General features: G+C 44.8%; 1 protein-coding gene across 1 annotated transcript in view; it reads right to left on the reverse strand.

Annotated features, from left to right (window-relative positions):
* Positions 1-23,532, reverse strand: part of ELP2 (elongator acetyltransferase complex subunit 2) — an 81,267-nt gene that overhangs the window by 30,137 nt on the left and 27,598 nt on the right. The window contains exons 7-12 of the mRNA XM_075921530.1: positions 15,836-15,902; positions 14,205-14,348; positions 5,081-5,176; positions 3,851-3,951; positions 2,641-2,772; positions 1,986-2,135 (exon numbers count right to left, since the gene is read on the reverse strand). Of these exons, the coding sequence (XP_075777645.1) occupies positions 1,986-2,135; positions 2,641-2,772; positions 3,851-3,951; positions 5,081-5,176; positions 14,205-14,348; positions 15,836-15,902 (690 nt within the window). The remainder of the gene's footprint in view (positions 1-1,985; positions 2,136-2,640; positions 2,773-3,850; positions 3,952-5,080; positions 5,177-14,204; positions 14,349-15,835; positions 15,903-23,532) is intronic.

The raw sequence follows: 23,532 nt of genomic DNA on the forward strand, positions 1-23,532 counted from the left end.
CGCTGTCCTGGCTCCAGCGGGCAGCCCAGCACTGAGGCTCCAGGCAGCCAAGCACACCACACCAGGGCTCCATGAGCAGCCCAGCACGTCACATGCTGTGACTCTTTGGGCAGCCACGTGTGCACCAGACACCAGGAGTCCCAGCCCACCAGCCTCGCAGGAATCCTTACTGCTGGCCCTCCACCAGTACTCTCTGGTCCTGCAACATCCACGCCGGACCATGGATGTATCTGGACCAGAGAATCCCGATTAAGAGAGTATCACTATACAAAAATATATAAAGACAGTACCTATGCTGAAGAGCTTAGAAGAAGATGAGGAAAATCTACACAAGTTACATGCAGCCTAAGAATTCACCATTGCAAACAACTGGGAAGTTTGAAAGATCTTGCAAAACCTCAAAATCTCTTTCAAAAATAATTTTGTGAACTCATAAAAAGAGGATATGATATAAACAGTTATATTTAAGTTCTTTTCCATTGTTTATTAAGCTATCTGTTCACTTGTTTTCCTCAACACTATTCTGTAGTCAGGCTCAGACAAAGAGTTTGCGGAGCCCAAGGCAGTTGGCTGTGCTGTGTAGACAAGTGGCTCTCAGCCAAGGCACTGAGCGAGTGGCCAGGCGGGTGCCAGGAAGCATGGGACCTAGGCAACCGCCTTGCCCAAAGGCCAGGCCTGTCTGTGATTTTGCAATGATTTGCTTAATGATTTATTTCAAAATTAGAGTGCAGGTTTGGATGATTAATGATTCATTTTGTTTTGCATTACAAATCAAAAGATATAAACAATAAATGGAGACTCCTGAAAAGGTGACCAAAGATTTTACTGAAATGGAGGATTAAAGAGTTAAAAAGCAACTAACAGCTGTGATTAAGAGACATTTGGTTGCCAATTTTTCTGTGGATATCTGAGAAATACCTGTTATTTTTTTTGTATTTTGCTCAACTTTTATTTCACCAATAGATGTCACTGTCCTCAACAGTAAACATTACGTACCATATACATTTCTAATTTATATATCGTAAACTGAAAACTATTTAAGACATTTCAGAATTTCAATATTAAAAATACAGTACAATGTAATAATTGCATTAACTTATTGAGGTATCATTCATTCACTATGCAAAGTATAAATAGTAGGGATGTTAGATATTGTGTAAATGAATATTCATGTAACTGTATGAAATCTTAGCGGTTACAAGGATATCTGATAATCGCTGGGGTTGGGGCTGACAGCCAGTGTGCTCCTGGTCCGGATTCCAGGGAGCCCCTGCCACCCCGCACTGCTGCCTCCATATCAGATGTAGCAGCACCAGGTGGCAGGCAGGAGTTGGTCCACCAGGGGAGCCCGCTAAAAACCAGGTCCCTGCACAAATCAGCTGCCTGCCGCTCCACGCTGCTCAATACACAGGAGGTCCAAGTTCCTCACGGACAGAGGTTGATCCATGCGATGCCAGAGCAGCCTTTGTCTGTGGGGAGCTCAGACACACAGCAGACAGGGGCTACTGCTGTGGAACACCCTCTGTCTGCAGCAAGCCCAGACCACCACTGACAGAGACTGCTTTGCGGCAGCCTCCCCTATGGGGAGGGGAGGGGAGGGCAGACCACACTGCAGAGCTGGTGCTGGGGGAAACCAGCTTTTAAGCAAGCTCCCTCCAGCACCAGCTCTTGCCTGCCCTCCCTGACTGCCTCTGTAAGAGGTGGGAAGGGCGGGGGAGGGAGGGAGACAGGCAGGTCTGCAGAGCCAGCACGTGCAGGAAACCTGTTTGAAAGCTGCCTCCCCACATGTATCCACTCCAGCCTTCCCCCCTCACCTTCCGCACTGCTGCCTCTGTATCAGATGCAGCAGCTGGGGAGGGAGAGGAGGCCAGGCAGATCCAGTGCTCATGGGGAGCCTGTTAAAGTCAGCTGCTCACAGGCACCGGCTCCTGCTTTATCCATCCTGAGTTTTAATACCCCTTGGCAAAAACTTCCAAAGGGATTACCTCTGTCTGGTGTTTTCTTTTCCATGGAGCAAAAAGTCTAGTAGTTTGATCAGAACCAACAGTGATGATAAATTCTCCTTCTGGATCCCATTTTATATCTTCTACACTATTAAAATGTCCTGAAATTACAACTTCTGGAGTCCATTCTTTCTATTAAAAACAGAACCCATATATTATACATATGCATGAGAGAGAACGCATAAACAGGAACAACTGATATATTTTGTATACTTTTTTACAAACAAAGTACTTGATTCTAACAAAGACACAAACAAACAAGACATCTGAAACAGAACAAGGCGAGATCAAGGTGAAGTGCCAGAGGACTGGCTGAAGAGGATCAAGTCTGGCTGGGAGCTACTCAGCAATTCTTCACTATCGGCAAATGTAAATGTTCAGAGGAGGTAGTTGGACCAGAGACCAGACACTAATGGTTTAGCTCATTCCCAAAGCTACTATCATTGCCTTTAGAAACCAAAAAGCTAAGAATCTGAGAAGCCAAACCTACCTTATTCTCCAGAACTGAGAACCCTGGAGAATTATAACTTTAGAGAAAGAATGGCTCTGTCATATAAAGTAAATTAAATGGGGGCACTCCACGCACATATATTTATCATGATTTTTCTACTCAACAGTATCAATAAAAAGGTTTTACCTTATTAGCTGGAATCTGTTTCCAAAGATGTAGTGCTCCATGAAAAGCATGAGCAAGAATCATTGAACCATTTGGACTAAACTGACAATCAAAAAATCCAAGTGTGTTACCACCCACTTCTCCTACACGGACCTGAATAAACAATTGAAAGTGAAATATTTACTGCTCAGTAACTAGTCTTTCATCAGTTGTAATCCTACCCCAAGACTAGCCACACAGAACAATTCACATTTTGCATACAAAAATCCATTAAAAGAGCATTAATTACACTGGGGGCATTCTGCACCACTGCACACGTAGAATACACAGATTTCTTTGCTCTGCGCCCAGAAAAATGACTTTCACAGGGAAGCAAAGATAAGTTGCAAGAGTGTTCACATGCCCATCCTCAGCAGTGTGAAAGCATATGGTTTCAGGCATCCACCAGTGGAGAAGTAAATCACTGCTGGGGAGGGAGAGTCTGGGGATGTCCCAACTAATGTCAGGTCAGACTCAACCCCCAGACTGCCCTTCACAGAGCCTCATCCTCCACCCTGCACCCAGAATACTCCCACCAAGCCCACCACTCCCAGCAGGGCTGAGAATGAGGGAGGAGCATGCTTACCCTACTCAGAGCATCTGGGCCAGATCAGTGTCCCCTTCCTTTCCTGCCTCCATTTCTCCTCAGCTGGGGGGGTGTCACCCTATAGGGAGCTGCTCGCATCTGTCCAACTCCTATGCACCCTGATGCCTCCATATCCAGACCCCCTTCACCAAATCCTACCCCCCCACAATCATAACACCCCTCATTGAGTTCCCAGAACTTGAATCCCCAACCTGATGAAACCCACCCCTTATGTACCTGGACAAGCTCCCCCACACCCACTGAACCTCAAGTCTGTGATGGAGCCAGCAGCACCCAGACCCTCACTCCACACATCCTTAACCAAGAATATTGCTAGCACTTCAGCTATAATTCAGTTTTGTCAGGTACAATATATTTTGTTCAGCTGTTGCCCTTGAACATTAACTTTTCTATATTTTGCATACTATTATTATTCCACCAAGCATACATGCAACTTAGGAAACGTTTTCAAAGCAATATATTTCATCTGAATGTTGTCATAATAAATTAAGAGAAACAAACAAAAAACACAAATTACAATGAAACTTGAGGCAAACCCAATATATGTTAGGTTACACAGGTACACTAAGAAAAACTGACCCTTACCTGTTCTAGCCATACTCCAGATTCTTCATCTGGAGCCCACAGAATCATAGTTTTGTCCATTGATGCAGACAGTAGTCTCATTGGTTGTTGTATTATGCCATCTACAGTACAAAAAGGAAATTATTCTGCTACTACAAATTAGAATTCTCTTTAACAGAATATGGCAATATTGAAATCTAAATATGCTGAAAATTCAACTCCTGCATTGCAAAACTTCTGCTGAAAACAGTGAACAAACACTAGCCTTAACAAGATCAAGTTCTTAATGGATGCAAATCTCTGATAAGAGTATGTTAAAATATTGTTAAAATATTTGTACTAGAGCTTTGCCAAATGAATGTATAAGAATAAACCATTTTATACTGTTTCTTTAATGTTAGAATTTACAAAGTTTTGACTTAGAGGAAACAAAAGCTATTTTATACACAGATAATATTAGAATCTCCAAAGTTATAAATCACAATTCCAAACTCTTTATTTGTAAATATAGTTTATTCTATTGTTTATATGTTATTAGATTACTATTGCTCGAAAGAAGGCAAAAAAAATCTCTGATCCTATTCACTGTTCTACAAATTAAAGCAGTAATTGTTGTGTCGCATATTGAGAAAAAATAGCTTGTTCCTTTATTTTTTTTAATCATTAATACTATAAGTAGGGAGAGAGAAGTGCAGAGGCAGTAAAGACTGTTTTCAATTATTTTTAACCAATTAGAATATTCGATGCATAGCTTAAAGGAATTTGTATCCGAAAAACAGACAAAGTCAAGAAATTTCTCTGAAGAGTTTGAATAATGAATGTGAGATTGAAAAAGAAATTTCAGAATGACAATATTTTATTACTCTACCATTTTTCTGTATCAAAGAAAAACAAGAAAGAGCTTTTGAAGGGTTAATATTGATCTTCTAGAGAGGATATTAAAAAAGAAATGTTCACCTTTAAAATCACAAATCAAACAAAGCCAGTACTACATGTAAAATATTGTCTTTATCAAAGCAATTCATATAAAAGACAAAAGCTTCATGTAGTGTACAACAGCAAATAAAGGAGGAACACTATACAGCAAGTCTTCATGGTACACGAAAAAATGTTCTAATGGTAAAATTACAGAAAATATACCAATAACTTCTCTGTGGAAACTCTTGCCCACAAAAAAAGTATATAACGTATTATAGTACCATGTTTATACATTACCTGGTGAACTAGGTACTTCATGTACTTTCTTCCTACCTTTCAAAAATGAAGGCTGCCAGTGAACTGCATATACCCAATTTTCATGGCCAGCTAACACAGACTCCAGAATAACTGCATATGTGGTCTCAGTATCTACCATATAACAGAGGAAATGAGACTGCTCATTTTTCAATAGCATTTTGATAAGAACAAAGATCTTTCACATTTATGTTATGTTTTTGAGATTATATTTATAATCATACAAGTAGGCTTGAAAGGATAACTTTTTTTTTTTTTACCATACACACACTGATAAAAATATTTCCATCAATAATGACTGAAATGTACAGACAGGCAAAGAAAGAAATATAAGCTTATGACCTCAAGGGTATTTAATTCTACTATTTATTTTTAATTGATATGTTTTAACTTTTTGAATTTCAAGGTCTACTGTTAAATGACTATTGTCTGACTCTCAAATCCCATAATTTCCCCATGACTGAAAATTTAAAAAAAGAAGTTACGCACCTTGTGCAGTAACGATTGTTCTTCGAGATGCGTGTCCCGTGGGTGCTCCACTGTAGGTGTCGGGCCTGTCCCGGCGCCGCAGATCGGAGATCTTTTCTAGCTGTAGTCTGCCGGACCACGCATGCGCGAAGTACGGCTCGTGGCTTTTCGCGCCGTTTGAGCGTTGGTGGTCCGGCTCCCACCAGTTCCTCCTGCCTCTTGCTCTGGAAGACACAAAGTAGAGAAAATTCCGAAGAGGGGAGGAGAGCGGGTCGTGAAGCACCCACGGGACACGCATCTCGAAGAACAATCGTTACTGCATAAGGTGCGTAACTTCTTTTTCTTCTTTGAGCAGTGTCCCGTGGGTGCTCCACTGTAGGTGAATGTACAGCAGTAGCTCGCAAATGGAGGAGGGTTCGGAGCTAGCATGCCGTAGCTGAGGAGAACACTGCTGCCGCCACCGCCGAATCAGGTATTAATAGATTAGGGATGGCGTAATGTGTAGCGAAGGTTAGGTTGGAAGACCACGTAGCAGCTCTGCAGATATCTATCAGGGGAACTCCCTTGAGGAATGCAGTGGACGTAGCGACTGCCCGAGTCGAGTGGGCCCTCAGGGTCGAAGGCAGTGGTTTCTTATGCAGTTTATAACAGGTTCTTATGCATTGTACAATAGTGGAGGAGATGCGTTGAGCGGACCGCCATTGATATGAGTAATGAGTCCGCCACTCGAAAGGGTCTGGTTCTCTCAATATAGAAGGCGAGAGCCCATCTGACGTCCAAAGTATGCAAGCGTGCGTGTTCTGGTGAAGTATGTGGTTTGGGATGGAATATAGGAAGGATTATAGACTCGATGTGAAAACGAGAGATCACTTTGGGGCGAAAACGTGGTTGCGTTCGCAATATTACCGTTTGGTGTGTAAAAATTGTATAAGGAGGAGAGGCTGATAGTGCAGCTAGCTCACTCACTCTCCTCACGGAAGTAATGGCCAACAAGAAAATGACCTTCATGGCCAGGTCATATAAAGTGCATGTCGCTAGCGGTTCGAAGGGTTTGCCCATCAGGGAATTCAGGACCATTTCGAGGTCCCAAGGATCCGCCGGTTGAGAATAATGTGGATACAAGTTGGACATTCCCTTCAAGAACCTTTTAGTTGTCGGATGGGAAAATACGGAACATCCATCGACCGGCTGATGAAAGGCTGCTATTGCGGCAACATGAACTCTAATGGAAGCGCAGGTAAGGCCTGAATTCTTGAGGTGTACCAGGTAGTCCAAGATACACTGCAGAGGTGTAGAGACTGGATTCAGATCCTTTTGGGAACACCATGATGAGAAGCGTGACCATTTTGAAAGGTAAGTAGTTCGCGTAGATAATTTTCTACTGTTTAGTAAAATGTGCTTGACAGATTGTGAGCATAATACTTCTGACTGTTGGAACCAACTAGGTACCATGCCGTGAGTGCGAGATGGTTCACCTGCGGATGGAGAAGGGAGCGGTGATTTTGCGAGAGCAGATTGTGTCGAATTGACAGAGGACACGGAGGATGTATCGACATGCGATAGAGGTATGGATACCACGTTTGCCTGGGCCAGGCTGGGGCTAGTAGGATTACTGTGGCCCTTTCTCGAATAATTTTCTCCACCACCCTTGGAATCAGGGGTGTGGGTGGGAATGCATAAAGTAGGTGACGTCCTCAGTTGTATAGGAAAGCGTCGCCTTTTGAATTTCGCCCAATTCCCGCTCTCAAGCAATAGTGAGGACATTTCGCATTGTGAGAAGTGGCAAAGAGGTCTACTAGCGGAAATCCCCATCGTTGAAATATCACCGAAAGCACTGTGGGATGTAACTCCCACTCGTGATTGAGAGAAAAATGCCTGCTGAGGGCGTCGGCCATTACATTGTGGTGGCCCAGGAGATATTCTGCTATTAAAAAGATGTTGTGGCGATTGCACATGTTCCATAGACAAACCGCTTCTGCGCACAAGGAGTGGGACCTGGCCCCACCCTGCTTGTTTATGTAATAAACGGTTGTCATATTGTCTGTAAGGACTCGTATGACCTGTCCCCGAATGATGGGAAGGAAGTGTTGACATGCTTTGTACACTGCCCTGAGCTCCAGGAAGTTGATGTGCATCAACGATTCGTCTGGCGACCATAGGCCTTGTACTTGTTCGGGGCCGAGGTGCGCGCCCCATCCGATGAGTGACACATCTGTTGTCAACTGCGCCGATGGCTGAGGGCGATGAAAGGGTACGCCCGACAATAGATTGTCTGGACTTATCCACCAAGCCAGTGATTTCTTGACATGAGTGGGAACTGTTATTGTCCTGTGGACATCGCGTACATTGCGGGGACAGATTCGTGCCATCCAATGTTGAAGGCATCGAAAATGTAACCTTGCGTGTTTTACCACATATGTTGTGGAGGCCATGTGTCCCATAAGCTGTAGGCACCGTAGCATGGGAACTGTTGGACTGATGAGTAAGATCTGGATCAAGTCCTGCATTGTCTGGAACCTTTCCATCGGTAATGATGCACGCTTGGTCATAGAGTCTAGACGAGCGCCTATGAACTGTATTGTTTGGTGTGGTTCCAATGATGACTTTGGAACATTGAGAATGAGACCCAGCTCCTGGAAAAGCGTGCGTGTTGTCTCTGTGGCATTGCGCGCTTCCTGCGACGATTGGGCTCTGATTAAGCAATCGTCGAGGTATGGAAAGATCATTATGTGTAGATGACGAAGATATGCGGTTGCCACAGCCAGGGTCTTGGAGAAAACCCGTGGAGCCGATGAGAGACCAAACGGCAGGACCTTGTATTGGAAATGGTCTGTACCGATTTGGAAGCGTAGGAATCGTCTGTGCGCCGGATGAATCACAATGTGAAAGTATGCGTCTTGAAGATCGAGGGATGTGAACCAATCCCCATTCTGAAGTGCTGGGATGATTGTAGTTAAGGTAACCATTCGAAACCGTTGTTTTCGTAAGAAACGGTTGAGGTCGCGAAGATCTAGTATCGGTATCCATCCCTCTGATTTCTTTTCCATTACGAAGTAGCGGGAACAAAAACCTCTGCCCTTGAACTCGTCCGGAACAGGCTCTATTGCTCCGACGGCGAGTAGACGGGTAACTTGTTGCCTGAGCAAGAGCTCATGAGATGGGTCCCTGAAAAGGGACAGGGCAGGGGGGAATGGGTGGGGTAGCGACGTGAATGGGATGGTGTAACCGAGACGAATTGTCTGAAGAACCCATTTGTCGGTGGTGATGTAGGCCCATCAATGGAGGTATGGCTTCAGACGGTGGTGAAATATCGCCTTCGTAGCACTCAGAATGGTATTGATAGGAATGGTTCTCAACCCCTCGAGTGACGCGTCAAACTTGCTGTCTGGTACCCTGCTGGGAAGTTGCTTTGGGCGGCAGGCGTCTCCGTTGTTGCCGCTGTCTACCTCTTTGTTGGTCTTGAGGCCTATACTGAGGAGATTGTCGTAGGGGGGGCCTCTGCCTCTGGTAGGGGGTATACCGCTTTCTACGATATGGAGGAGTGTACATGCCCAGTGTTTTTAAAGTGGTTCTGGAGACCTTCCCCGAGTGCAGAAGTTGGTCAGTCTTATCAGAAAAGAGGTTCTGCCTGTCAAAGGATAGGTCCTTGACCTTCGAGAACAGATCTTTGGGAGCAGAGGACTGTTGCAGCCAGGATGCTCTGCGCATAACGAATGATGTAGCAGTCGTGCGCGCTGCAGCGTCAGCTGTATCCAGGGCAATATGTAAGGCCGTTCCAGAGGCTGAGTAGCCCTCTTGTATAACAGCCTTTAAAATGTCTCGTTTCGCTTCTGGAAGATGTTAAAGCAGTGGTACAAGCTTGGCGTAGTTGTCGAAGTTGTGATTCGCCAAGAATGCGGAATAATTGGCCATTCGTAAAGTGAGTGTTGCCGAGGAGTAAACTTTACGTCTGAATAAATCGAGATGCTTACTATCTCTGTCTGCGGCAGTAGGCTTGTGTTGCGGCATCTTTGCCTTTTGCTGTACTGCATCCACAACCAAGGAATTAGACTGTGGATGGGTGAAGAGAAATTCCATCCCTTTAGCAGGGACAAAATACTTTTTATCCGCCTTCTTATTCGTCGGCGGGGCGGATGCCAGCAACTGCCAAATATCGTCCGCAATTTCAAGAATGGCCGCGTCCAGTGGCAACGAAATCTTGGGCTGGTGAGTGTGTTTGATATTACGGAGGAGATGGTGTTGTTTTTGTTCCACGTCACCCAGCTGTACGTTTTGACTCTCCGCCACTCTTTTAAACAACTCCTGAAACTGGCGTAGGTCGTCAGATGGTGAGGTGTCTCCTTGAAAAACTGCATCGTCTGGAGACGATGAAGAATGATGCATGGGTGATTGATCAGGTTCGGGATCCCGAACGGGAAGAGGTTGTCCGGTGTGAGAAGGAGACCCGGAGGGAGTTGGTGGCCTTGAAGGGGCAGAGGAAGCATGGTGCCTTTGAGCGAGAGAGGTTTGCAGAGACCGGTGCTGATGAGAGGATGACCTATGATAATAGTAGGGCGACGTGGAACGACAGGGTCTCCTGGAATATCCGGAATGGGTTGAAAACGCTGGCGATCTTGGTGATCGTGACCTCCCTCTGTAATATGTGCTGCGACTGGGTGAGCGATCATGGTGGTAGGAGTGACCGGAATGTGGCGAGATTTGGCCGGTACGAGAGTATTCAGAGTATGGCGGAGATGGTGAACGTACTTCAGGAGAGAACTCAGGACTTGGTGATAAAGAAGATAATCTCCTGGATGTATGGGCCGGTGATGCCAGCAACTGTTCCGGTGGAGAGGCAGTCGGAGTGGAAAGCACAGAGTGAGGGATTATCTCCACTGGCATTGGAGGAATCCGTGCCGAGGTGGTCCGTGTCGTCGTAATTGATTGTCTCGGTACCGATGATTGCCTCAGTTCCGGGGATCGTCTCAAAGGAGAAGGCAGTCGCGGTGCCGGTGGACGTCCTTCTGAGGGAAGCCTGTGGTGAGACGATCCTTTCGGTACCGAAGGGTGGCTCGGTGCCGGTACAGTCGATGACGGGGAACGCTCAGGTGCCGATGAACGTTTAAGCTTTGTGGGAGGCGATGGTCGATTCGGTGCCGACCATGTAGAAGGAGAAGGATGCTCAGGAGTTACCGAGCGTCGTCTCGCCGAAGGTTTAGAATGAGCCGGTGCCGGAGTGCGGTCCTGCGCTGAGGAATGGCTTGTCTCCGCAGGTGGCTTGGGCACGTGCGTCGGTGCCGGGGAGAGTCTCGGTGCCGGGGAGCGGCTGCGGCTTGGTGCCGGGGAGTGGCTGCAGCTCGGTGCCGGGGAGCGGCACGGTGCCGGTGGCGCTCCGTACCGGCAGTTGTTCTTGAAGCCGTGGAAGTCCCTGGAAGCGGTTTGGAGACCGAGGGAATGGCTGAGATAGTTGAGCCCGATATAGAAGGTCTCGGAGCCGAATTACTCCAGCTGTCTTTAGGCGCCACCGCAATGCTTGCAGGCGGTGCCGTTGATGTCCCTGGCTTGTCACCTGCACCCGATCTTGAGGGTGGAAGGGATCGCGCCGGTGATGGTTTCCTCTTCATTTCTTTAGTTTGCTCCGCGTGCCCCTTGGATTGTTTGACCTCAGGTTGCAGAGCTTTGTCAAACAAGAGGATCTTTAGGCGCATGTCCCTGTCCAGTCTTGCTCTTGCTGTCAGCTTGGAGCAATGGGGACATTTCTGGGGTATGTGGCCTTCCCCGAGGCACCTGATGCACAGAGAATGGCCATCAGAGGCAGGCATTGCCTCGCGGCATTCGCCGCACTTCTTGAACCCCGGCATTTAAGAAGAATAAACTAACTATTTGAAGAAAAAAGATTTTTTTTTAAACGACTAGAACTATTAACTATATAAGAAATATGTAACTTTTAAACTATGTATATAATAACTATGGGTTTTGTCTCTGTTGTTCTAGTGAACAGGGTTCACGAGAGAGATGTTAATCCATCCGTGGCCGAGGACGGTCAGGAGGAACTGGCGGGAGCCGGACCACCAACGCTCAAACGGCGCGAAAAGCCACGAGCCGTACTTCGCGCATGCGTGGTCCGGCAGACTACGGCTAGAAAAGATCTCCGATCTGCGGCACCGGGACAGGCCCGACACCTACAGTGGAGCACCCACGGGACACTGCTCGAAGAAGAACAAAAATTAAAAATGCTTTAAAATCCATTGATATTATCCACTGAAATACTAAAAAGACCAAATAGTCTAAGTCTTCAAAGGAGCTAAAAACTTTTTTTTAAAATGAAAGCAGAGATTCTGGAAAACAATTAAAGAGTTGTGTCCTCATCCTCTTAGCTACTCTTTGTCATGAGGTAATCCATACTTTGGGAAACACTGCACTGGGAAAGTAAGTTATATTATAGCTTCCTCTCCATCAAGTAGCATTCTTTATCCTTTCTGAGGTTGCTCTGTAAGATCTGAGTTCAATACCACTCAGCTATACATATGGTTGAATGAAAAGTCTGAAAAATTATCTCAATGCAGTATGGGAAGGACAACAGTAATGCTGCATTTGGTGTGGGACACAACATGGCCATCATCTAGCCAAAACCTGTGGGTGAAGTCTCCATATTCCTGTGGATCTCAGCCATGAGTGTAAATGGAACCACCTCCCAGCAATTTCCTCTAGGAGATGGAATTAAAAACAAAGCAGAATTACATAGCTGATAAGGATGTTAGATATTGGATAACTGAATAGTTGTGTAACCGCATGAAATCTTAGCGGTTACATGACTATTCAATAGTCCCTAAGACTGGGGCCGGCAGCCAGTGTGCTCCCAGCACCACTCCTGGGGAGTCTCCTGCCACTCTGCACTGTTACCTCTGTATCAGAGGCAGCAGCGTGGGGTGGCAGGGGGAGCCAGTCCGTGAGGGGAGCCAGTTTAAAAACCAGCTCCCCAAGCAGACCAGCTGCCTGCTGAGCTTCCCATGGACACAAGCAACCTCTGCTGTGGTGAGCCACGGGGCTGCTTTTGCAAAGCAGCCTCTGCCGCAGACAGAGGCCGTTTCGTGGCAGGTTCCTCCACCTCCCCCCCACTGCTGCCTCTGATAGAGGCAGCAGCACTGGGTGGGGGGGGGGACAGATGGCACTGCGGAGCCGGTGCTGGGAGGAACCAACTTCTAAGACAGCTCCCTCCAGCACTGGCTCCTGCTCCAGAGGCAGATACAGAGGCAGCAAAGGGGGGGGGGGGGTGGGAATGTGTGTAGTTGACAAGATTAACCAATAAACCTACACTCATCAGTTAATCGTATAGTTGACTATACATTGACATCCCAAATAGCTGAACAGCCCTATAGAAAACCATAGAAAAGAAGCATAGCTTCTACAGTTACATGATGCAGTAAGTGTGAAGAAGAGCTGATCTCATATGGTTAATATGAAGGTTTTGTCAGGATTATTTTCAGTGAAGTAATGGAGAAGTCATGGGCAATAAACAAAAATTCACATTAGTCCACACACTGTCTGTAGTGTTCTGCATTTTCACCTTTTGCTTAAAAACAACTTAAATTAACAAAAAAAAAAATTGAAAAACAGGGGAAAGGAGAACTTTTGTAATATACACAAAAGTACTACAGTATAATTGAAACTTTTTTCATGTACAAATGTACACGTTCTCTCTCAGAGCTAGTAGTTTTTCCAGAAATCTTAGTTTGCGTGTACATGCTAATTTGCTTCACGGTATCCTCACTCATGTTGAGCCTCTTGGTATCTTGGAAGTAATCCAACTTTGAAAAGTGCACTCAGAGCTGCAGGACAGAACAGTGTTTAACAAAAATGAATAGTCCCAAACATACTGATTAGATTATTAAATTGGTGTGACTATAAAAAAGTGAACTCCTTTAATAAAAAACCTAATATTTATCATCTGGGAAAAAATGGTACAAACTGAAAACATGTCTGTGACTTTTAGAAAAAAGAACAAGACGGATGACAGCATAAGCCCTACTACAGGGGAGAGGGGTTCTGAGCCACAGGGGAGTGCTTCCTATCATGTGCGGCAGTTTGGAACTGCAGGATTAGTGGCTATGAGCTAGGGCTGAAAGCAACTTCCATTACCTCTATGACTTAATTTATCTTTACATATGATTAAATAACCTGTTGAATTATCTGAAAAAAACACTGTAGTAATAAATACATGCAATTCCCTCTCTTTTCCCCTGTAAAGGCTTATGTGCATATTAAATCTTCTTAATATGAAAGATGTATAAACCTTATTTATTTTTTAAAAACTCAAGATGCACATTTGTCTGGTATTGGAGAAAACTGTAATAAACAACTTGCTGTATGTAGGACAGATACATACCTTAAAACCACAGCCTATACTCAGAATATTTATAGTTTAGAAGATAATCTCCACTGAGACTTTTCACTGATGTACTATTTCTGCAACAAACCAGACATACTACACAGTAAATGCTTCTATAACACATTTACTGTATTTTTTGCTACTGAGGAGTAAGAGTTATTACTGTAACTCATTTTCTCTTAAATTCTTCTAGCATAGGAATAAAATTATAAGATAGAATTCCCATTATCCCTACTGAAAGCAACAATTTGTACACTGGCTGAGAGAACGAATAGCTGCAGAGACACCATTTCAGTTATTACTCACTTTTATTTTTCATAGTAAAAGTATTCTCCTTCAGCTTTATAGAGTCATCATCTTTGATTTCCACAGATAGTGTTGATTTTGCCTGCAACCGCCAGATTCTTATCAGACAATCCTGGGCACAGCTTGCTAAGAAAATATCCTTGCCTGTTTAAAAAAATAACGCAGTAAAAAGTAACGTTAAGACTCATCTCTTTTTGTTCTGACAAGTACTTTTGTTTCATTCTTATCATCCTTCGCCACTCCATACACATCTGATTTTTCCTTCTGTAAAAAGTATTATGAATACTGTTGTCCCTTTGATTCCAATGTCAACTAATTTTAACACAACAAAGCAAATCAGAACACAGTGACTCATGGGTTCTGCCTCACTTACATGGTAACAGACATATCCTAGCATTCACAATATTAAATCTTCAGCCTCAGAGTTCATCAGTCGAGGATACAGTGGTTACCGACTTAGAAAGAAAACCCACAAGTTACTGTTCTTGAGATGTGCTTCTCACTCCTGCATGTCCTCCTCACCTTTTTACTCTCCATGCTGCTTAGGAAGGATGAGTCCCTACTCTTGAGTATCTTTTTAAATTAACACATTTTAAGAATTCTCTTCCGTCTGTTGCCTCTCCCCTACATTTTCTACACAGCGAGTAATGTATTCAAATGCTGAATAGTGGAGTCTCCCAACAATTTGTGCTATTCTTACAAAGGGAGAAAGAGAAGGTACAAAGTTCCGAAAACTGATTTATTTTTTAGAAATAAATTGGGGCTGACTCACCATTCTCAGGAACAAGGATCACAAGGTTGGATAGGGGCAAGTTGCTGAGACAAGCATATTTGTCTGAGTTCAAGTGCCACAACAAATGACACATTAAAAAAGGAGGCAGAGCAAAACAAGGTGATCTATGCAGAGAAAATAATGTCATCTGAAGAAGTGGGGTTGTGCCCATGAAAGGTCATGATACTATTTATATATTTTTGTTAGTTTCTAAGGTGCTACTGGACCATTGTTGTTTAAGGTTTTTTTAGTTACCAAATTTGGGGGTCCTATATCTTACCATGTAAGTTCTTGGAAAAACGGACTCACCAACAGACATTCAACACATGGACAGACAGAAGCACAAACTCTCTAAAATTTTACGGTTTTATAAAAACGCAAACGTACGTACGAACGAATGAATGAAATCAATCCCACTGCAATTAAGAGTGCAAGAAATAACCACGCTTGCTGTGGAGTTAGCATATCCTGCAAAGCATCCCTGTATTCTGGGTAGCTGAAACCACTCCATTTCTGTATTACTTTACATTATGCTTTGTTTAATCTGAATATGTTGTTTTGTATAATGACCCAGATATTTTATAATCAGAAGTGCCACCTACATGAGATCAATAGCAAATATCATAAAAGCTTCTGTATATCAGAGAATATCCAATACTGGAGTAAAATGGCAATGCTAAAATAAAATATTCCTATGCCTAAAAGCTAATCCATACAATGACAACAGCTTTTCGTTGGACCAAGAACTGTGATCTAATGAATGAACAGGATTAAAAATAAAGATCAGATGGTTGTTTTTTGTTATTCTCATCTACAACTCGCTGCCTCATTAAACGTTTTATTGAACTTTCATACTGACCACAGACTGCCCATTCAATGCCTCTTATCCAATCTTCATGGCCATAGAGTATTAGTGTTTCCTGAAACTAAAAAGAAATTATCATTGCACCAAAGAAATCAGAACTTCAATATCCAAGTTTTACATATCATACATACGCTTTTGGACAATTAACTCCTGCTCTTCAGATGTGATGACCATTTGGCAATTCCTATTAACTGGAATTGTGAATGACAGTTACTTGAAGAAGGCCTTATTGCCAAATATCATGTTCTTTTATGGGCCCTTTTGGTGAAGCTGCTGCTAAGAAATAACTTTAACAGATCATCTAAATTATCATCCCATTACCTAAACAAGGAAGATGAGTGAAAAATAGATGGAGGGGTTTCCCTACCAACTTTTTCTTTTCTATTATAAATCTTCCACAGAAACTTTGCAAATATTGTAATTTCAGAGGTCAAGCCTACTCCTGACTCCAACAAGAGTTTTGCCTGAATGAAACAGCAACAGAGCCATGAGCCATAATTGTTTATTTTTATTATGTTGATATATATGCATTAGGGAAGTGAATGGTTAATGAGTTTACTAGTACGCCTCACCCTTAACTGGTGGGGGCTAGCTCACCTACCCACCTGAACCTGGAGAGGTCCAACATGTTCTTCTCCAAGCAACCCCTGTCTGCATTGGGGACCCACTGCAGCCTGGCCTGTGGGAGTGAAGGGGAGGGAGCATGCTCCAGCGCCCCTCACCCCAATTGAATTGGTTAACTGATTAAGTAGGCCTCATTATGTTTAACCAGTTAACCAATTAAATGGGATTTTACATCCCTAGCACGCATACCCAATAAAAAGGAATGCCCACTTACACAGCCTGACATTACTAAAATTATCTTCACCCACTAATCCACATTTGTTTTGCTTGTCTTTTACAATTCACAGCCTTAACATTACATAGATGTCTCTAGATACAAAAGTATTAGGTCACTGAAAAGGCTTTTGAAAACACTGAATTGAAAAATGTTGTTCTTAACTGTACACTTGTATACTCATAACAAGGCATCCAACAGTATGATTACTCATCCTTTGGGGTATTTATACTCGCCAGCACTCAAGAGAGGGCTTGCTGGTTAGATTTTTTTAAATACCTAAAAGATTACAACAGGGCACGAACTGCACCACACATTCAGGAAGTAACTTCCAGCACAGAAGACAACCAATGAAATATGTGTCAGTGTGACAGAGCTAGTTGCATGTCTGTCCCCTTTCTGTATCCCATAAGGTTTCAGGCTTCATACCACTACCTCTTGTGGATGGTATTCTGCAGTTCTCCCACTCTCAGCTCATATTCCTGCACGGTAGTACCCAGCATATCAACTATTTCCCAGCAGGTCCAACTGGATTCAAAACCTCTGAGGTAAGAGCAAAGAAGATGCTGGGGCCATGGAGAAGTAACCCAGGGAAACAGTGTTGTATTGACAGAGGCTACAGAGGGGTAACAAGAGGCTCCTATTTATAGAGTCCCTAAGTTGGGGCCTGGAATAGTAGGAGGGCCCTGATCACTCATTTGCCACTGGGGAAGCAGCTGGACAATTGCCCAAAGATAGCTACCCCCTCCCACTTCCAGAAGGGGAAAACATAGATGACGATCTAGCTGGAGGGCTGAGTTGGTAAGAGGGTACTGAGGTTTGGGAGCTGAGAGAAACCACAAATGGAAACAGAGTCAGTCTGCCAGTGTGCAAACTAAGCATGTGGGCAGGAGAAGGTGTCGGCCTAACGATGAGGAATGTATACCATGACAGTGCTGCCCTGGTAAAGGAACTGTTCTACTGTCTGGATGTTTTTGCCTTCTAATATTACGTTATCACTTAACATATGGGCTTCAAGGATGACTGTTTGAACCAACTGATTTTGATCCCTGCTTGGCCTACTGTTTTTGCCAAGGTATCTGTAGTTTTTAGGAATGTTAGTATACCAAAGTCTAAGTCTTCTAGGTATCTGCTTTCTATGCATGCTATGCCAAAGTTTATATTGCTAATATTCATTATCCAGTCTATAGAATGTGAAACAACAATGGAGACAAAAATGAAAGCCTGTTTCATGCCAATATTCACACTGAACCACCCTATTGCCTGGTTGTTCTCCTTTACAGAACACTTTACACCTCTATTCGTAACCCTGAAGTTAGTGATTTTAGCTTCCATAAAACTGACCAGCATTGCACAAGGTATGCCTATGCAGGCTGTCAAATTTATTTTGAAACTGATAAACAAGAGCCTATCATTCTATTCATTTTTCTATGATGGTTCTTATTGTGACTATCTGTTCTACACTATCTCTTGGGCCTCAATCCAGCCTGTTCTTTGCTGATAAAAGCTCAAACCTTCTCTGCAACACACTGATGTTCCATGCCTTCTTCTCACCTGAAGAATTTTATCATCCAGTTCCTAATTCCCAAAAAACAGGATCAAATGATTCAGCTGATTCTACAAGGCAAGCTAGTGAATTCCTGTCACAGAAGTATTATCCTCAGATGAGTCCCCACAACTATTTACTTATGCCACAGCACCACAATGTTGCTCTGAAATGGGAGTGTGATGTATGAATATCCCACACTAGAGGTGGGCAGGGGAAACCCCACCCTCTACACCCAGACTGGGCATGCTACAAATGCTAGAGTAGTATAAAAGGTAGTAGCTCAGTTCAGTCTGGGCTGGACCTCAGAGGAGACGAACCTCCTGCAGGAGCTCCAGAGACGGAGGAGACCGCCTTGAGCTGCCAGCACCAGAGGAGCCCCAGAGAGAGGCTCTGTTGCTGGGAAACCAAAGGACCCAGAGACCACTTGGAACATCCCCACATCAACTGTGATAAGAAGTGACCCAGGGAGGGTGCAAGACTGGTATCTCCCGCGCAGCTCAGCATGTTGCAGTTGGATTCCCTGCTGAGCAAGTAGGGGAGCACTCACACTAGCAGGCCTCTGGGTCGAGGCCCAGTGGAGTAGGGAGGGCCTGGGTCCCCCCACCAGAGCAGCTGTCCGGAACTACTGACTCTGGCCATTAGGCTGTGATTTCCTGAACTGAGGGCTACCCTTACTGACTCTTGTTACTACTGACTCTAGCCATTAGGCCTACTACTTGGGACTGGAGGCTGTTGGTGCAGGTTGATAGAGGTTGCTGGTGATCCGGCAGCCAACCAGGCAGCGTCCACATCCCTGGGCATACACACCTCAAAGGATGAGGTGTGCACAGGGAGCATGTCACAAGAGGCACTACATTTTTAGAAGCATAGACTTTTCCAAATATTTGTAATTCCTTCTAAATGATAATCATACTCTATTCCAGAGATGGCCATAGTTTCTGACAAATATAGGTCCTGGGTGGTACAGACATACCATCTTACTAGTTTTTATTTTTATTGGAATGTCTATCAACTGTTTGCCTCTAGACATATTCCTGGCTTTCAGGAACCACTCCAGAGATCAAAACAATAACGTGGGGGTTAAAGTTCTGATTATATAGAGAACCAGAACTATTACTCCAAACTGGCAGCAGGAATCCCTGCAGAGTCCTTGTGATAAATCAGATTTACAATTTAATAATTTTTCCATTCAGCATTTTTTAAATGTTCAGTGATGCAATACATATAATGATAGACTATAATAGCTTGCACCTGTGCATGGTTTTCACATTCAGCAACAGGTTAAGTGTGTTATAGTAATCTAGATCAGAGATATCAAATGTATGAATCACTGTGGCCAGATCCTCCTTGTCTAGAAGGAAGGGACAAATTTTCACAGCAAGTTGGAAATAAAAGAAGGCATTATTCATGTTGGACTTTGAGTCCTCATACTACATTGATGGATTAATGCCTTCAATAGAAAGAGCTTGCAACATCTATGCTAGTTTTCCCATGGCATTTCCCCTTTCCAATCAGCAACATTTTGGTCTTGCCTGGATTTAGCTTTTGCCAGTTGCTTTTCATCTAAATACTGATAACGTGTAGGCACTCTAAGGGTACGTCTAGACTACAGGGTTTTGTCGACAGAAGTTTTGTCGACAGATACTGTCAACAAAGCTTCTGTCAACAAAGAGCGTCTAGACTACATTCAGTTCTGTCGACAAAAGCCTGTAGTCTAGACGTACCCCCTAGATGCAATAACACCTTCTGTCGACAGAACTCTGTCGACAAAAGGGGGTTATGCCTTGTAAAATGAGGTTTACCAGCGTCGACAAAACTGCTGAGTTCTGTCGACGTTGTGTTGACAGAACTCAGCAGTAGTGTAGACGCAGGTATAGTTTTGTCGACAAAAGTCCACTTTTGTCGACAAAACTCTGTAGTCTAGACACACCCTAAGAATGCATCTACACAGCAGTATTATTTCGGAATAACTGACGTTATTTCGAAACAACATAGTCTGCGTCTACACTACAAGCAGTTATTTCGATATAATGTCAAAATAATGTTGAGCTGGAGAACTTCTTACTCTAGCTCCTGTAGCCCCCATTTTATGAGGAGTAAGGGAAGTCAGAGGGAGAGTGCTCTCTCAGACTTCCTGCTATGTAGACAGCACCAAAAGCCAAAATAAGCTATTTTGACTTAATCTACATAAGTGATATAGCTTAAGTTGCATAGCTTATTTTGGCTTTAGCCCTGCTGTGTAGATGTAGCCTTACAGTTCTGTAGTGGTGGTAACTGCATCAGTTCAGGATGAGATATACAAATGAGTGTTACTGTATTGGTGGCAGCCAAAACCAGGGGTGTGTCAATATCTCTTCAGTGGTCTCATGTAGATATAAAAGTAGTGAGGGCTTTTAGAAAGGCCAACTCATCGTTCTTAGCTCTGCTGGAAAGGAATTGGATTACACCTGGATCATAAAGGGAGCTGAAAATCACAGTGGGTATTACTGGAATGATGGAATAAGAAACAGAACAAGCTACTGGTATAACACTGTTAAATATTAAATTTATATTGAATTTCAAAAAAATTACAATGTTACTCAAAAGATTTATTTCATTGCATTTCATTAATTACCTAAAGCTACAAAGGTACACAGTTACTTTTAAAATTAAATATACAGATTGGACTGGTTTTCATTGATTCCCATGCTTTTTGGAGAGATGGGGTACTTACTTTAGACCCTGCAACTTTGCACTTAAACAAGTGCAAGAACATTGGTTATGCTTCAAGAAATCTTGAAACTGTATATTAGTTATAGTGGCCCTTTGAGAGCCCACAGACAGAAACAGTTGATATGGACCAGAATGTTTCATTATTTCCTGACCATGTAAATTTTGTGTGTGTAAGGAATGCAGAGAGGGTTATTACCTATGGTGTCAATTAGGATAGGGTGCGAGCCAAGTTTCTGAAGTTTAGGTACAATGGACCCTTTTAGTCCTTACACTGAGCAGCTAGCCCAACCAGCATGCAACACATCCCAACATTTTCAAGTGAGGTAATGCTTTGGGATTTTATCACTTAAGATCTGAAATCAGGGATCCTTCCAAAGTTCCAGAACAACTGAGTTTAAAGTATCTTCAAATCTAGACTCTGAAGATGTAGGAGACTTAAGAGATGCATGATTTTCAAGGAATAGTTCATCAGCACTTCATGAAAAATCTTAAGCTGACCATCAAAAAGTTGAGGGAGACAAATAAGTCACATTTGAAAATCTTGGCCACAATGTAACAGCATTACCAACAAAAACCATGACCAGTTTACAAAAGCTTTTTCCCCCTCCCCACTCAAGATGTCCTGCTTCATCTCCTTTTGCTATTACATCCTATATCCTGACTTGTTTTCCCAAATCCTTCATTCTGGATTTACATACACACTAGCTGGAGTTACCCTGCGTTGCTTGGTCCCACTCCCCACCGGCCGATTTGCTTCCCTCCCCCACACATCCCGCCAGCCCTGCTTCCTGCTGGCTGGTTCTCCTCCTCCCCCCAACCTCCCCCAGCCAGCCCCGCTGCTGTCGACCACCCCTCCACCCCGATCTCCCCCAAACAGTCCCGCTGTCCCCGACCCCTCCCCTCGAACAGCTCTGCTTCCTGCCAGCCGCCCCTCTCCCGATCTCCCCCAGCCAGCCCCGCTGCCCCCCACACATCCCTCCTCCCCCGCCAGCTCTGCTTCACACCAGCCATCCCTCTCCCGATCTCCCCCGGCCAGGCCCGGACCCCTCCCCTCCCAACCAGCTCTGCTTCCCACTGGCCGCCCCTTCCTCCAGGCCAGCCCCGCTCCCCTCTCAGCTGGTTCCTCCCTCCCCGCCCCCCCCCCCCCCCGATCAAGTGTGTCCGTTTTTTTTTTTTTAAGACTACCTGGTAACCAAAGCCGCGGGGCGCAAGGTGGGTGCCCGAGCCGTTGTGCACATGGGAATACGGGAAGTCCCAGAAGGCGCTAGGGGCTGCAGGCAGCGGGCACGTGCCCTAAGGTGGGAGGGGCTGCCCCTGAAGCGCAGCGGGTTATTTTTTATTTTTACAGGTTGAAATCAGGCCAAGTCGGGTACAAAAGTACCTTAAAACCTTCTCCTGGAGGAAAGGTTTTCCCATGCAAAGTTTGGTTGTGGTAGCTCTTATAGTGTCCAAGTTATTAGAGCACAAACATCCTTTATATATTAGACTAACAGGACTTACCTGGCATTGCTCGGGAAACCGTAGGAACAAAATTTAGAAAAGGAGGAGACCTGGAGCCAGGGGACCCCCAGAGCCACAGACCCTGGGGGCTGATGGCTCCTGGCCCACTTGACCTCTGAGAGCAGCAGGACCCTCCTCCCGCCAGGAGAACAGTACACAGTCATGCGGCCAGTAGCAAGGGGACTTCTCTTTGCAAGGTTGGCTCAGGGATCCACCTGCCCTGCCTTGGAAGCAAAAGCTCAGAGCTCACATCTAACCCCGACGGCTGGAACCAGACACAGAAGAGCCCCACTCACAGTACGAACAGCAGCCGGCTGGCTTCATAGCAGTGTAACGCATCAAGGGTTTAACTTTGCCCCTCCACCCTGCGCTTCTGCCTAGCGAACTGAGGAGAAAGGCTGGACAGCTTTGGTTTTGGCTTCCGGAGGGAAGGGTGGCAGGTGTGGAGTGACCCCAGGTGGAGGGGAGGTTACATGCACCCGGGGCTGCAGGTGCCGTGGGGGGGCAGGGTGGGTGCCCAAGCTGTTGTGTGCATGGGGGTGGAGGCACTGTGTGCCAGCGGGGCGGTGGGGGGAAATGGGGAAGATCGGTTATGTATCCTCGCGGGCGGGAGGGGATGAGTCCTGGGAGGCTACACGTGGGATGGGCGCCCCAGCTCGCTCTCGGGGCTGCAGGGGGCAGGGTGGGACCCTAATCAGGTCCAAAAGTACCTTAAATCCTTCTCCTGGATGAAAGGTTATCCCATGCAAAGTTTGGTTGCGGTAGCTCTTATAGGGTACGTCTAGACTACGTGCCTCTGGCGACAGAGGCATGTAGATTAGGCTACCGGACATAGTAAAATGAAGCGACAATTTAAATAATCGCCGCTTCATTTAAATTTACATGGCTGCCGCGCTGAGCCGACAAATAGCTGATCAGCTGTTTGTCGGCTCAGCGTGCTAGTCTGGACGCTCCCCTGCCGACATCAAAGGAGGCATACCTGGGTGGTCGACAAATACCTTTGATGTCGGCAGGGGAGCGTCCAGACTATCGCGCTGAGCCGACAAACAGCTGATCAGCTATTTGTCGGCTCAGCGCGGCAGCCATGTAAAT

Source organism: Pelodiscus sinensis, chromosome 2 (assembly GCF_049634645.1).
Source record: "Pelodiscus sinensis isolate JC-2024 chromosome 2, ASM4963464v1, whole genome shotgun sequence".
NCBI lineage: Eukaryota > Metazoa > Chordata > Testudines > Trionychidae > Pelodiscus > Pelodiscus sinensis.